The 16,296-nt window shown below is 40.5% G+C and overlaps 1 protein-coding gene across 1 annotated transcript in view; it reads right to left on the bottom strand.

Annotated features, from left to right (window-relative positions):
• The window catches only part of LOC143292230 (myosin-IIIb-like), a 151,446-nt gene that overhangs the window by 5,626 nt on the left and 129,524 nt on the right, over positions 1-16,296 (bottom strand). Inside the window, 4 exon segments of the mRNA XM_076602418.1 lie at positions 914-1,270; positions 2,283-2,405; positions 8,347-8,439; positions 12,071-12,124. Coding sequence (XP_076458533.1) covers positions 914-1,270; positions 2,283-2,405; positions 8,347-8,439; positions 12,071-12,124 — 627 coding nt within the window.

Genomic DNA, 16,296 nt, shown 5'->3' with positions numbered 1-16,296 from the left:
CAGGCCAGGATGTCAGTGAAGGGCTGTCACTTCATTGTGATATGACAGAGCTTACAGGTCAGGATGTCAGTGAAGGGCTGTCACCTCACTGTGATATGACAGAACTCACAGGCCAGGATGTCAGTGAAGGGCTGTCACCTCACTGTGATATGACAGAGCTCACAGGTCAGGACGTCGGTCACCACTCTTAACATGGACTTCTTCCTCTAAGGAGTGCATTCCTTCGGTCAGCAAAACCAAACTCACCACTTAAAGAGCACAAGAAAAGCACTGATTGCACTTCAAAAGCATCCAACACTGACTTCACTTCAACTGGATTCAGCAGTCAAGCAGTTGATACTGAAGAAGAAAACCACTAAAAAAGAACAACCCACAAAAACTACCCGCACCCCAGGAATGAACAGTGTCACGCACTACCAACTGAGATACAGTGGGTGTGAATTCACTGTTCACTGATGGCAACAAAAAGCTATATTTGTATTTGTATTTGTATTTCTTTTTATCACAACAGATTTCTCTGTGTGAAATTTGGGCTGCTCTCCCCAGGGAGAGCGCGTCGCTATACTACAGCGCCACCAATTTTTTTGTATTTTTTCCTGCGTGCACTTTTATTTGTTTTTCCTATCAAAGTGGATTTTCCTACAGAATTTTGCCAGGAACAACCCCTTTGTTGCCGTGGGTTCTTTTACATGCACTAAGTGCATGCTGCACACGGGACCTCGGTTTATCGTCTCATCCGAATGACCAGCGTCCAGACCACCACTCAAGGTCTAGCGGAGGGGGAGAAAATATCGGCGGCTGAGCCGTGATTCGAACCAGCGTGCTCAAATTCTCTCGCTTCCTAGGCGGACGCGTTACCTCTAGGCCATCACTCCCACATAGGAAATTCAACCTTTCACCGCAAACCACTCACGGAAATGGGAAGGCAGTGGACCCCCCTCTCTGGCCCCCAGACCCGTCAGCAAACTGAGACGGAGGTGGAATGACGTTTGGAGAAGGCGGCGACCGAGGACTGGTGGAGGTGGGAGTGTTGCTACCAGTGCTGACATCTTCTTCCTCATCGCTGTCGTACTCGATCTCGATTTCATTGGGCATCATGGGCTGGGTCAGCCGCTCCCGCCAAAGGGCCAGGATGCTTCCAGCCACTTCCTGTTCCAGGCGTCGTGCCAGCTCGTGCTTGTCTTCCTCTTCAAACAGCTCGTCCTTTTCTGCCCCGAGGTCAGCTTCGATGGAGTAGATGCTGCACGGGCTGATGTAGCCACTGCCGTCGCTGTGATGAAAATGGATTGATAGTGATACCTCTGCAGCTCCTTTGAAGGAACTTTTTGTGGAGTGCACACACACACACACACACACACATGCATATATGTGTGCTATTCTTGTAACAACACCTATTCAATAAATAAAATTAAAAAAAACAGAACAATGGAAATTTATATAGCATGTTTCTTTGGTGTTTGTTTTTTTGTTTTTTTTTTACCACAAATACTGCTCAAAATACCTTACATTTTATTCCCACATTGCTCTCTCCTCTGCCCTCCACAACAACACCCCCCCCCCCCCCCCCCCCCCCCCACCCCCCCCCACACACACACACCTCCATCCACACAGAGAAACACTTGCCACATTACACTCGCACAACTGAACATGAGAAATCACCCACCCACCCATGATGCCCTCTAGAAAACACATTCCTGCAACACACAATCACTTCATGATTTTATGTAGATATATGGGAGTGAGTGGGATGTGTGTGTGTGTGTGTGTGTGTGTGTGTGTGTGTGTGTGTGTGTGTGTGTGTGTGTGTGTGTGTGTGTGTGTGTGCATGTAACTGTTCAATATGTGCAGACCTGCTTGTTCCTGAATCCCCTTCATGTGCAGATGCAAAAGATCAAATACACACGTTAAAGATCCTGTAATCCATGTCAGGATTTGGTGGGTTATGGAAACAAGAACATACCCATGATGCACACCCCCGAAAACAGAGTACAGCTGCAAACGTAACAGGGTAAATTTACTTTAAAAGAATGGTCATACACATAAAATGTTACATGTCTCTCGGGGTGTGTATGTGCCTGAAATCTGACTGAGCGGCACAGGAAACGAATGATGAGCGCCCCCAATGGCAGCCATCAGTCGACTCTACCCAAGTAGGCAGCCTGTTGTGTAAATGACCCCGTGTTTCTAAAGCGCTTTAAGCTTGGTTTCTAACCAAGGATAGGTGCAATATAAGTATCTATATGATTCATTTATTCATAATCATTATTAATAATAGTACACACATGTGTGGTGACAGAGCATTCTGCTGTGCGGACAGAAGAGGCGCGTCCCATGCATCTGATATGGACAGACTGTCCTCGTCTGGCATCACTGCACTGACCGTCACTTCAGGCTGGACAGGCTTACTGCACAGCACACAGACACAGTCATTAGGTTTACAACACAGCACACAGACACAGTCATTAGGTTTACAACACAGCACACAGACACAGTCATTAGGTTTACAACACAGCACACAAAGTTATTAGGTTTACTGCACAGAACACAAACACACAGTCATTAGGTTTACAACACAGCACACAAAGTTATTAAGTTTACTGCACAGAACACAAACACAAAGTCATTAGGTTTAATGCACAGCATACAAACACACAGTTATTAAGTTTACTGCACAGAACACAAACACACAGTCATTAGGTTTAATGCACAGCACACAAACACACAGTTATTAAGTTTACTTCAAAGAACACAAACACACAGTCATTAGGTTTACTACACAGCACACAGACACAGTCATTAGGTTTACCACACAGCACACAAAGTTATTAAGTTTACTGCACAGAACACAAACACAAAGTCATTAGGTTTATTGCACAGCACACAAACACACAGTTATTAAGTTTACTGCACAGAACACAAACACACAGTCATTAAGTTTACTGCACAGAACACAAACACAAAGTCATTAAGTTTACTGCACAGCACACAGACACAGTCATCAGGCTTACTACACAGCACACAAACACACAGTTATTAAGTTTACTGCACAGAACACAAACACAAAGTCGTTAGGTTTACTGCACAGCACACAAACACACAGTTATTAGGCTTACTGTGCAGTACAAAAACATAGAGTAATTAGGTTAAGTAACACACACACACACACACATTGTTTGGCATACTGCAATTTTCCATTGAAGACTACAAGTGAAAAATTATAAGTGATTCTGCTGTGATGTCACAAACATATATTTACATATAATCATGCTTACTTTCATATACACTGATATAAAAGTTTTCTTTGCATACCAGTCACACACACACACACACACACACACACACACACACACACACTTACACACGATATAATATCTAACTTCTAATATCACTAAAAGTGGAAGATGTTAAACTGAAGACAACTACAACTACACACACACACACACACACACACACACGAGAGTAAAAGAGAGAGAGAGAGAGAGAGAGAGAGAGAGAGAGAGAGAGAGAGAGAGAGAGAGAGAGGAGGAAATGAATATGATATATGCAAACATACATGCATGTATGTATACACATACATGTGTGGTATATTCATCCATACTTATGATACATATGTACAATACACATGTTCATATATATAAACATGTGTAAAAAAAGATATATTTCAGAGAGGAACAAGATGTAAAAAAAAATAAATAAATAAATTAAATTTAAAAAAAAAAAGAAAAGAAAGGAAGAAAAGAAAAGAAAGGTTAAAAAAAAAAAAAGGAACAAAGGAGGGAAGAGAGGAAGGTGAAATAAAGACAGAGAGGGAGAAAAAAAAAGGAAAAAAGGAAAGAAAACGTGACTGAAAGAGAAAGAATGAAAAAATAAGTGAGGGCACACACACACACACACACAACACACACACACACACACAACACACATACACAACACACACACACACACAACACACACAAACACACATACACACACACAACACACACACACACACACACACACAATGCACACACATGCACACACACACACACACACTGACAGAGGATGACTGTGGGCAGGGCAGGAGGCAGAGACACAGAAAGAGAGACAGACAGAGAGAGCAACAGACAGACAGAGAGACAGAGGGAGACAGGAATAAAGACAAAGACAGAGACAGAGAAAGAGAGAGCAGAGAGAACCTCCAAATCTTGAATTTGCTCAAAACTGCAACAGCACTGCATTTGTCATTCAAACTGCATTCTTCAAAATGACTCACAATCAGAAGAAAGGAAATACCACAAAACCATGTCTTGAAGCCAGAGGACATAGAACTAATGGGTCTTTTCAATCTAAGGCCACAAGAAGAAAAAAACCAAACAAACAAAAAATAAATAAAAATCAGTTCAATTCACATCCATCACTAAGTTTCCAGACAAGACCAAGCACAGCAGAAATGTCCAAAATGAAAATAAAAGTTGCGACAAACAAACAAATGCAATTAGTTGTCCACAAAAAAAAAAAAAAAAAAAAAAAAAAAAAAAAAAAGAAGAAGAAGAGAGGAGAGAGAGAAAGAAAGAGAGAGAGAGATCATATTTGACAACAGAAATAAGAGCTTTGAAAGCTAACAAAGGAAATACATAATGCTCGCTGATGCAACAAAAAAAGAAAAAAAAAAAAAAAAAAAAAAGAGAGAGAGAGAGAGAGAGAGAGAAAGGGAGAGACATACAAACAAATGCAATTAGTTGTCCACAAAAAAAAAAAAAAAAAAAGAGAGAGAGAGAAAGAGAGAGGGAGATCATATCTGACAATAGAAATAAGAGCTTTGAAAGCTTACAAAGGAAATACATAACGCTTGCTGATGCCACGCACACACACACAAAAAAAAGAAAAAAAAAAACCCAACTCAAAGCTGCAGGAGACAAGAAATGATCTCCCACGTTAACTGATATATTTCAATGAGCAATCATTTTGTTCCTTACTTCCTTCCTCTGTGAATATTCACTCACGTTTATGATATAAATTTGAAATATTCAACATGTACTTCATGCTACCAACATATCAACATGTACACATGTGTGTATTCCATACCGCAGCATCCAAGCACAAAACACAGCAATAACAACTGGATCAGAATGAAAACACATGCAGTGTTCCTATCTGTCTTGGCACATGTCTAACTGTGTCGTGATTTACTAACAGCATCAGCACAAATGCTGGAGTGGTGGCCTAGAGGTAACGCGTCCGCCTAGGAAGTGAGAGAATCTGAGGGCGCTGGTTCGAATCACGGCTCAGCCGCCGATATTTTCTCCCCCTCCACTAGACCTTGAGTGGTGGTCTGGACGCTGGTCATTTGGATGAGACGATAAACCGAGGTCCCGTGTGCAGCATGCACTTAGCGCACGTAAAAGAACCCACGGCAACAAAAGGGTTGTTCCTGGCAAAATTCTGTAGAAAAATCCACTTCGACAGGAAAAACAAATAAAACTGCACACAGGAAAAATTACAAAAAAAATGGGTGGTGCTGTAGTATAGCGACGCGCTCTCCCTGGGGAGAGCAGCCTGAATTTCACACAGATAAATCTGTTGTGATAAAAAGGACACCTAAACCCTGCCAACATGGTCTTTCGCTGTCCTTCCACATTTATCAAAATATAAAAGAACATTCAAACAAATATAATCTACAGCACATGCATGGACAGTTTCAGTTTCAGTTTCAGTAGCTCAAGGAGGCATCACTGCGTTCGGGCAAATCCATATACGCTACACCATATCTGCCAAGCAGATGCCTGACCAGCTGTGTAACCCAATGCGCTTAGTCAGGCCTTGAGAAAAAAAAAAATTTATTGAATAAAAAAATAAAAATAAAAACATAAAAAAGAACTACTACTACTAATAATAATATGTATAAGGCACAAAAACTTGATGAAGTCAACTATAAGCGTACAAAAAAAAAAAAAAAAAAAAAAAAAAAAAATATAACTAACTAACTAACTAAATGATAATAATTAAACAACAACAACAACAACATGCATGGACGTACGGAAGGAAATGCACCCTGCAGCACACATCCACAGTGTCAAATAAATGTTGTTGTTGTTTTTAAGTTAATATGTTGCCTAAATATCTGACGTTGTTGGCAATTAAATGTTGCAATGATGCCTTGCAAATGGAAGATTAATTTCCTGCTGGCTGATAATTGATTAACATGATAAAACATCTTCACCACTTGTGAATAAACTTAAGTTTAAAAAAAAAATCTTTTTCTCTCTCTTTGATAGATAGATAGATAGATAGATAGACAGATACATACATACATACATACAAACATACGTACATCATAATCCCAGAAACTTTCATAATGACACAAAAATGCCTTCATGGAATTGGCTGACCAAGGAAATAAATTTCCGAGGGCATCCATACTTGGCCATGACTGTATTTGGAACAGGGACTGACCACAAGTTTGAGGCCATGTTGTATAATCAAAAACAAAATTGCATAAACACAACAGATGCAAAAAAAAAAAAAAAAAAAAAAAAATGTCTTGTAACTTTTCCTTTCTTATCCAGCAGCAAACAAATGCAGAACTGGTGTAGCTGGTTAACTGTTACTGTGTCTTTTGTAAGAACTAGATCTGGCCTTAGCATACATATGATTGTCATCTCTATTATGGCTAGTGAGCTTGTTGTCCAGTGTAAGTTTTCCATTTTGTTGTGTAACAGTTTCAGTTTCAGGGAATTGTCAGAGCCTGGGACAGATACATGTGCTACACCTTATCTACTTAAAACTAAAAGACACGAAGTTCAGACAGAAACAAGCTATTAAAAAAAAAAAAAGAAAAAAAGAAGAAAAAAAGATTTTATTCTTTTCTTTGTTTTTGTGTGTGCACAATCTTATCGTTTGCTTCCCAGGTATCTTTCCTTGCACTATATTTTGTTTTATTCTACTATTTTAAACTTTTATTTCTTTGTTTACTTTGTTATCGTGTGTGTTTGGTTATGTGTGTGGCTGTCTGTGAGGGTATGTCTTCATATGCATGTGCACAAGGAAGTGTGCATATGCAAGTGCATGTGTGTGTGTGTGTGTGTGTGTGTGTGTGTGTGTGTGTGTGTGTGTGAATATATGTGTGTTGTACATGTGTGTTTGTGTGTGTGTTTGTGTGCACATATCAAATAATAATATTGATAAATTTGAAATATTCAACATGCATTTCATGTTACCAACATATGAACATATGCAAATGTGTGTGTGTGTGTGTGTGTGTGTGTGTGTGTGTGTGTGAATATATGTGTGTTGTACATGTGTGTTTGTGTGTGTGTTTGTGTGCACATGTCAAATAATAATATTGATAATGGAATACTGTGCCAGTCAAAAGAAAGTGTCGCATACTTGCAAATGCACATTGGCATAAACCTGTGACCGCATGCATGTGCATGCAATCAAATGTTGTCTGGGGGTGGAGTGGGGGTGGGGTAGGTGGGTTGTCTACACCACAAAAAAGAACACAACCATGGCAAAAAAAAAGAGAAATAATTTTCATTAACATTGAACCTGATGAGATTGCATGTTTGTGTGTGTGTGTGTGTGTGTGTGTGTGTGTGTGTGTGTGTGTGTGTGTGTGTGTGTGTGTGTGAATGAATAAAGGGAAAAGAGAGAGTGCATGTGTGTGTGTGTGTGACGGAAATACTGTTGCATGCTTGCCTGTAATTGAAAAGCCTGGCATGGGGGAAATCAGCCTGATGCACAACGAAATCAGCAGCAAGGGGAGGAGCCAAGCAAAACAAACACGCTTTCATCCTGATTACCTGTCTGGACAACACTGCGCTACACTGTTCATCAAATGAGGAGTAACTCTCTGGGGCCACAAGAGACAAACAGAGAGAAGTACAAGAACTATGTCCTTTAAATATCATTTAGATGCTGCTGCTATCTAGATTGTGCTGCTGCTAAAAGGGAGTACAAAACCATATATCCATAATTACTATTTAGATAATGAATGCTGCTGATGAAAATCAATATCACTTTGTTTTTAGCAAACAGCCATATCCTCAAGAGCAGTTCAGCAGAAGTAAGCATTGTAATGATAAAAAAACCTGGTATGAATCAAGTAAATAAGTAAGCCAACAAACAACAAAATCACATACCCCCCCCCCCCCCTCCCGCCCAAAAAACCCAATAAAACCAGCACACTAAACCCAAGCAGTGCACAGTGCAACCATCAGCATAAAAACTCCAAGCATGCAAGTGCCAAGGACTATGGGTGACTTCATCCATGGACAAAAGGGAAAACAATACCAGAGAGAAAAAAAGAAGAAGAAGAAGAAGAAAATAAAAAAAAAGAAGCAGCATATAGAAAGGTCTAGAACCCACTTTGCCATCAGTGTTTTTGCTGCCGACTTGGCCAGCAAGAGGCGAGACAGAGGTGTGTTCTCCAAGCTGTCTACACCTTCATCCTTCCCTGGTCTGAACATGGGGGTGAGATGAGGGCAGGTGAGGAGAGGATCGAGAGGAGAGGGGTGGGGGAAATTGTTTCAGTTACAGAAATAATCACAAAACCAAAATAAAATACCCTTTTTTTTTAAAAAAGAAAGAAAGAAAAAAAAGAAGAAAAAAAGAAAAAAAAAAGGAATAAACCCAAAAAGCAAAAAAATATTAAATGTGGTTAATGCAAAAGTAACCCCCCACCCCACCACCCCACCCCCATATTAAAAAAAAAGACAAAAAAAAGAAGTGATTGATGAAGAACATAAAAGATTAACAAAACATTCAGTGGTTCCAAATTGTTTTTACATGACAACAAATTCAAAATGAATCTTTTGACACTAAAAGATGTAGATGCATTCACTCCAGAAATATAAAATACAACACAGAAAAGATGCTAAAGGAATGAAATACAATCATGCAGTGGGTTTTGTTTGTTGTTGTTGTTGCTTTGTTGTTTTTGTTGTTTTTATAGATGATACCAAAATCAAATACCTTATTACAAAACAAACAAATATGAGAAGGTGAAGTGTCATTACATAACCATAACACAATTCATTTCACAGAGTCCAAAAATTGAGCAGGAATTCCCAACGGCCTTGGCTGAAGTGTTTTTGTTTTTTTCTTGCTGCTGTTGTTGTCGTCCAAAAATTGAGTACAAATTCCCAAATGGGCTCTGCTGAAGTGTTTTTGTTTTTTTCTTGTTGTTGTTGTTTCAGTTTTGTTTGACTCTTACTAAGAACTGCATATACAGACTTTGGGCTCAATGGGGGAAAAAAAGGAAGAAAGGAAATTTTTTTTTTTTTTTAAACAGGCTGATGTCAGCTATGTCCAGTTCATTTGTAGTCTTCTTGTTCTTTTCCATTACCAAGTTAATGTAGACCACAACAGTCTTTATCCAAGATTTTATTATCCAATTCACACTTGGGGTTTTGGGGTGGTTGTTTTTTAATCCAGAAAAAAACACTGGCACATAACTTGTGTTTTTTTTGTTTTGTTTTTTTGTCCTCCTTTAAACTTAGGACGCTCAACCTGTATACACAGTGATAATGGAGCACTTATGGCAGAAGAATACTCTGGTCTTCTTCTTCTTCTGCGTTCGTGGGCTGCAACTCCCACGTTCACTCATATGTACACGAGTGGGCTTTTACATGTATGACCGTTTTTACCCCGCCATGTAGGCAGCCATACTCCGCTTTCGGGGGTGTGCATGCTGGGTATTTACTTTTTTCCATAACCCACCGAACGCTGACATGGATTACAGGATCTTTAACATGCGTATTTGATCTTTTGCTTGTGTGTACACACGAAGGGGGTTCAGGTACTAGCAGGTTTGCACACATGTTGACCTGGGAGATCGGAAAAATCTGCACCCTTTACCCACCAGGCGCCGTCACCGAGATTCGAACCCGGGACCCTCAGACTGAAACTCCAATTCTTTAACCATTCGGCTATTGCGCCCGTCACTCTGGTCAATAAACCTATGAGATCTACAGAATATGTTGAGAAGAGCTTTTCTGAGGTTTTAAGGATATGTTAATGGTTAGATTGGGCATCACATAAAGAATAATAAAAGAAAAGGAAACAAAGAAAAAATGAGAAAAAATAAGAAAAAAGTTAACAATTCAATCATATATTAAAAATCTAAAATAAGTATTGAAGGAATGAAGACATGGAGAAATGAGTAAAGAATGAATGAATGAATGAATGAATAAGAGAAAAATGGCAATACTGGATAGGAACTGGTAATGCCAGCCTCCCACACCCTCTTCAAGTTCCCATCTTACGAACCCATCAAGTGTTCATGATGCTGTTCTTTTTCAGTGAACAATTCTAGTTATTTAAGCTGCTTCAAAGCTAATTTTTACATAAAAACCTGACAAATCAATAAATACTTCAGCCTGATTAAACTGATAAAAGCTCTCACTCACATGTTTATATCATTTACAGCAACTTGCTCTTTTTTCAAAGAAAGAGACTGATAAGAACAGAAATAACAACAACACTGGTTGTCTCGTTATGAAAATGAATGCGTTCTGACCTTTCTTTGTCACGACAGATTTCTCTGTGTGAAATTCGGGCTGCTCTCCCTGGGAGAGCGCTTAGGCACAATGCAGAGCCACCCACTAAGAATAAGAAAAAAAAGTCTGAAAGTGTATTCATTTGTTTTACAATCAAAGTAGATTTTTCTACAGAATTTCTGCAGGGACAACCACGTAGTTGCTGTGTGTTCTTTACGTGCACTTTGTGTATGCAGCACACAAGACCTCGGTTTATTGTCTTATCCGAAAAACTACATTTTTAAGAATAAAACGCTGTTGTTGTTTTTCTAGAGAACGGATTGACTCTTTGGCACTGAACTTCATTCTGATATGACGGATCTGGAATGACAGATCAGACAGACTACAACCAGAACAAAGAGCCAACCCTCGGGGGACTCTTAGATATCATTACTGTAATAGTTGACACAATTGATGCTGTCGCTATGTTACAACTGGTCCAGGCTATTTATTATTAATGTCATCTTAAATCATCATGATTACTACAATCATTAATGTGTAAGCATTGATTGATTGAATGATTGGACAAATCTTCCTTTTTGTTGTTGTTGTTGTTGTTGTTACAGATTTGTTTTGCCTTGTTTAGTCTGTTTTGTTTTGTTTTGTTTTATCTCTCTCTCTCTGTAGTGGAAGATGCTACTGTTCGTTTTATATTGTTTGTTTCATACTATTCTCTGTATTGTATAAATGTTTTTGGAAAATTTTTTTAAAAGTTAAAAAAAAAACAAAAAAAAACAAACCCTTGGGGGACTCAGAATAAGCTGCGTTGGAGTATTGACACTGAAAACGGTGCAAACGATGGGACAGAAAAAAAAAAGAAAAAAAAAAGTGCCAACCCATCAACCAAGTAAACCAATATGCAAAACTCCGCTAACTACACAGTGGTCTCTCTATGAAGCCAAAACTTTTCACCCACACACATCCGTGAAAACAATTTATTCTAATATCTACAGTTTACAGTTAATGACATGAGGTGGGTGATGTTTCTCAACATCACTAAACTGTACAGAGGTTATGCGTACTCCACTTGTTCCCACTACGTACAATAAGGGAGGGGGGGTCTGGTGAACGGGAACTACTGTTGAAAGGCTTGTGATGTTGTGAAACTATGGTAACCCAGTGCTTCACAATGAACGACATGCACAACATGAATCAGTGACAATGAGGGATGCATGAGGTATGTGGTACAGAAACTGAAAAGAAAATGAGAGAGAGAGATGGGGGGTGGGAGAGACAGACAAACAAGGATAAAGAGAGAGAGAGAGAGGGAGAGAGAGAAACACACAGAAAGGCAGACAGACAGAGAAAGACTGGTAGACACAGACAGACAGAGACTGAGGAACAGAAGTGACTTTAACTTATAGGAACAGAAGAGAAAAAGGAGAATGTTGGCTCAAAACTATACATGTACATAAAACAGACATCACTGACTAGGCTACTCTAAAGAAAGCATATTTTGAGGTACATGTAAAAAAAAAAAAAAAAAAAAAAAAAAAAAAAAAATTAAAGCAACTGAAATATTGAAGGTGATATACACAAGGCAAATTACTCACTCTGCTGGGAGGTTGTTGTTTTCTGTTGTGTTGGTGAAGTCACCTTGACCCGGCCTGAAAATATATATACACACACAAACATACATACATACATACATACATACCAGCACCAACACACACAAACACAAAAAAAACCAGTTTGATTTTATATACTAATGACACATAGTCATTCAGAAGTGGGGGGTCAGAATGTTTACAGTTCACCAGTCATTCGATGGGTGTTTAAAAAGTGCAAACCTTTAAATCTTTAAAATAAAATGAAATAGAACAAAATAAGAAAACAAAAACTGAAATAAAATAAAGTAACATGAAAAAGTAGAAGACTTCTGAACATAATTACATTCTGTCAACAGTCCAAACATGCAATGAGTTTAATATAATTCAAATCTCCCCGCTGTTAAAAGCAAACTGCAAAGAAATCCCCCTTAAAAAAAAGAATAATGAAATCAGATGTTTTAAGAAAAACTTTAAGATAGAATATTGTTGTGATGTAAGGATAATATTTTTATGATATATGGATAAGAACAGAAACATTAAAAAGTCTTGAGAAGAATCTCTTATAAAAAAAAGAAAGAAAAACAGCAGTGGGTTTAAAGATGTAGCAATATTCTCATGTCACTGAAGCAATCAATAATAAGTAGCAACTGGTGTTGATACACTGCCTCCATAACAGCAGTGTTAAACAGAAAGAGAATATGTTATATAACAAATCACCATTCCATACAAAAGCATTTATCAAAAAACAAACAACAACAACAACAAAAACACACAAAAAACTGCAGAAATAAGAAACTTTGCACATCATCAGTTCAATAGCAAACTTAGATGAACACACACACACACACACACACACACACACATCACTTGTTTCAACTGATATTCTGTCAGCTTAGAAATGCAGACTTTGAAATCAGTGATTTTTTACAATCAAACTTTTTTGCTGTTGTCAATTCATTAAGATGCAAACTTATCTTAAAATCCCTTGAATCTGACAGACCCTCACGTCACATTACTTTGATACTCACAGAAACATCGAGCACGGCTGCACCAACAGAGGACCTCAAAAACTATAATGACTATTAAAGCAGCAGAGTCAAAACCCGCAAACAAACTGAGTGGCAAAACGCAGAGTGAAGCTTCTAGAAAACTCAACGTCCTCAGCTCTAGTGCCAGGAAAGACGTAATTACAAGGGAGGTAAAAAAAAAAAAATGCTGTAGCCAGGCAACAGACTGTAACGGCAGCTTAGCATGCAGCAGCACGCCTGATGATGGCATGCTGAAAAATCTGTGTTGTCTGTTATCTGCTAAAAGGTGAGCATGAGCCTGCCAGCCACAGTGGCGCAGGTGCGGCCAGATCAATATGTGGGAAGGCTACTGGTAACCTTTGCCGTACATGGGAGTCATTGCTACACGTGCGTGCGAGCATGCAAACATGCAAACACACAGACATAAGCGTGTGAGCATGCATGTGCGCACACACACACACACACACACACACATTAGGCATACATGCATCCACACAAACACACACACCAGGCACACATGCACACACTCAAACACACACACAACACACACAGCAAACTCACACAAATTAACCAATTTTGTACTCTGCATCATTAATTTCTTCTGTTTTCTCTAATTAGCAAAGGAATGCTGGTCACTAGGGGGGGGGGGGGGGGGGGGGAGTGAGGCAGCGGGTGGTGGGAGGAATGATTCAATGGGGCAGAGACAGACAGGGACAGATAGAGACTGACAGAGACAGACTGACAGAGACAGACAGGGACAGACAGAGACAGACTGACAGAGACAGACAGGGACAGACAGAGACAGACAGGGACAGACAGAGACAGACAGGGACAGATGGAGACAGAGACGGACTGACAGAGACAGACAGGGACAGACTGACAGAGACAGACTGACAGAGACAGACAGGGACAGACTGACAGAGACAGACAGGGACAGACAGGGACTGACAGGGACAGATAGAGACAGATAGAGACAGACAGGGACAGACTGACAGAGACAGACTGACAGAGACAGACAGGGACAGACAGGGACAGACAGGGACAGATAGAGACAGATAGAGACAGACAGGGACAGACAGAGACAGACAGGGACAGATAGAGACAGACAGGGACAGACAGAGACAGACAGGGACAGACAGGGACAGACAGAGACAGAGACTGACTGACAGAGACAGAGACAGACTGACAGAGACAGACAGGGACAGATAGAGACAGACAGGGACAGACAGAGACAGACAGAGACAGACAGGGACAGACAGGGACAGATGGAGACAGACAGAGACAGACAGAGAGAGACAGACAGGGACAGATAGAGACAGACAGGGACAGACAGAGACAGACAGGGACAGACAGGGACAGACAGAGACAGACAGAGACAGACAGGGACAGACAGGGACAGACAGAGACAGACAGGGACAGACAGAGACAGACAGGGACAGACAGAGACAGACAGAGACAGACAGGGACAGACAGAGACAGAGACTGACTGACAGAGACAGAGACAGACTGACAGAGACAGACAGGGACAGATAGGGACAGACAGGGACAGACAGAGACAGAGACAGACAGGGACAGACAGGGACAGATGGAGACAGACAGAGACAGACAGATAGAGACAGACAGGGACAGATAGAGACAGACAGGGACAGACGGAGACAGAGACTGACTGACAGAGACAGACAGGGACAGACAGAGACAGACAGAGACAGACAGGGACAGATGGAGACAGAGACTGACTGACAGAGACAGACTGACAAGGACAGACTGACAGAGACAGACAGGGACAGATAGGGACAGACAAGGACAGACAGGGACAGACAGAGAGACAGAGACAGACAGGGACAGACAGAGACAGAGACAGACAGACAGAGACAGACAGGGACAGACAGGGACAGACAGAGACAGACAGAGACAGACAGGGACAGACAGGGACAGACAGAGACAGACAGAGACAGACAGGGACAGATAGAGACAGACAGGGACAGACAGAGACAGACAGGGACAGACAGGGACAGACAGAGACAGAGACAGACAAGGACAGACAGAGACAGAGACAGGGACAGACAGGGACAGACAGGGACAGACAAGGACAGACAGGGACAGACAGGGACAGACAGACAGGGACAGACAGAGACAGACAGGGACAGATGGAGACAGACAGGGACAGATACTTGTCACACACAAAATGTTTGGACAGGACCCCCCCAAAAAAGGGAAAAACAAAAAACAAAACACACACACTCCAAGCTGTCCAGACAAATAGTCCGAACATCAAACAATCAATACTGTAAATACTGTACAGACCAAGAGAGAGGGTGGGAGGGTTCTGAACTCTGGGTGATTTACCGCTAAGGTCTTTTCTGCCCATGAAAAAAGGGGTGGGGGAGGGGAAGGGGACTTTGTGAAGTCAAAGCAAAGTCAAGTAAAAAAAAAATGTTTTGATTGTCAGGCCTCTGGTTCCATAACTACAGGGGTCACAGCAAAATGTGGTATGCAACATGCGTTCATTCGCATATCATTCAGGTGTATCTTCCTGAAATTTAGTGCTTTATAGATATATGACGCCCTGAGGAAATCAGAAAACCGTGAAGAGTGGAGAGGGGTGGTGGCCAGGTCAGCAGCGGTGCCCCAACGGTCTGAACCCAGACTACGGGAGAGGTGAAGGTGAAGGTGAAGATATACATCGTCGGGTGGGGACTTGAGACACACACACACACACACACACACACACACACACACACAAGCTCATCCATACAAGCACACAGACACATACACACACACACACACACACACACACACATGCATACATACTTTAAACTTTAATATACACACACAAACACACACACTCATGTGCACAAACACACACACACTTACATGCACTTGCTCTCTCTCTCTCTCTCTCTCTCTCAACTTAATCAATTTTCCTATTTTGGAGCGTGAAGGATGTAGCAATTACTGAACCTGAGAAGCCACAAACCAAACAAATTAAAATTAAGTAAAAAGATGTTCCCAAAGTCGTTTACATTGTGAAAACTGGAAAGAATAAAGCAGAAAAGAAATTCCTCTTTCTATCAACTGAAACAGAAAAAAAACCCCCAAGAAAACATGAACCATGAAGCTTTAAATATAGAAACAAACACCTACGACAAACTTGACTATCAGATGAGCTTTTTATGAAAAAATAAATCAGACTAAAAACAA

This window comes from Babylonia areolata, chromosome 18 (genome assembly GCF_041734735.1).
Source record: "Babylonia areolata isolate BAREFJ2019XMU chromosome 18, ASM4173473v1, whole genome shotgun sequence".
Taxonomy (NCBI): domain Eukaryota; kingdom Metazoa; phylum Mollusca; class Gastropoda; order Neogastropoda; family Buccinidae; genus Babylonia; species Babylonia areolata.
This window is presented reverse-complemented; position numbering and strand designations above follow the sequence as displayed.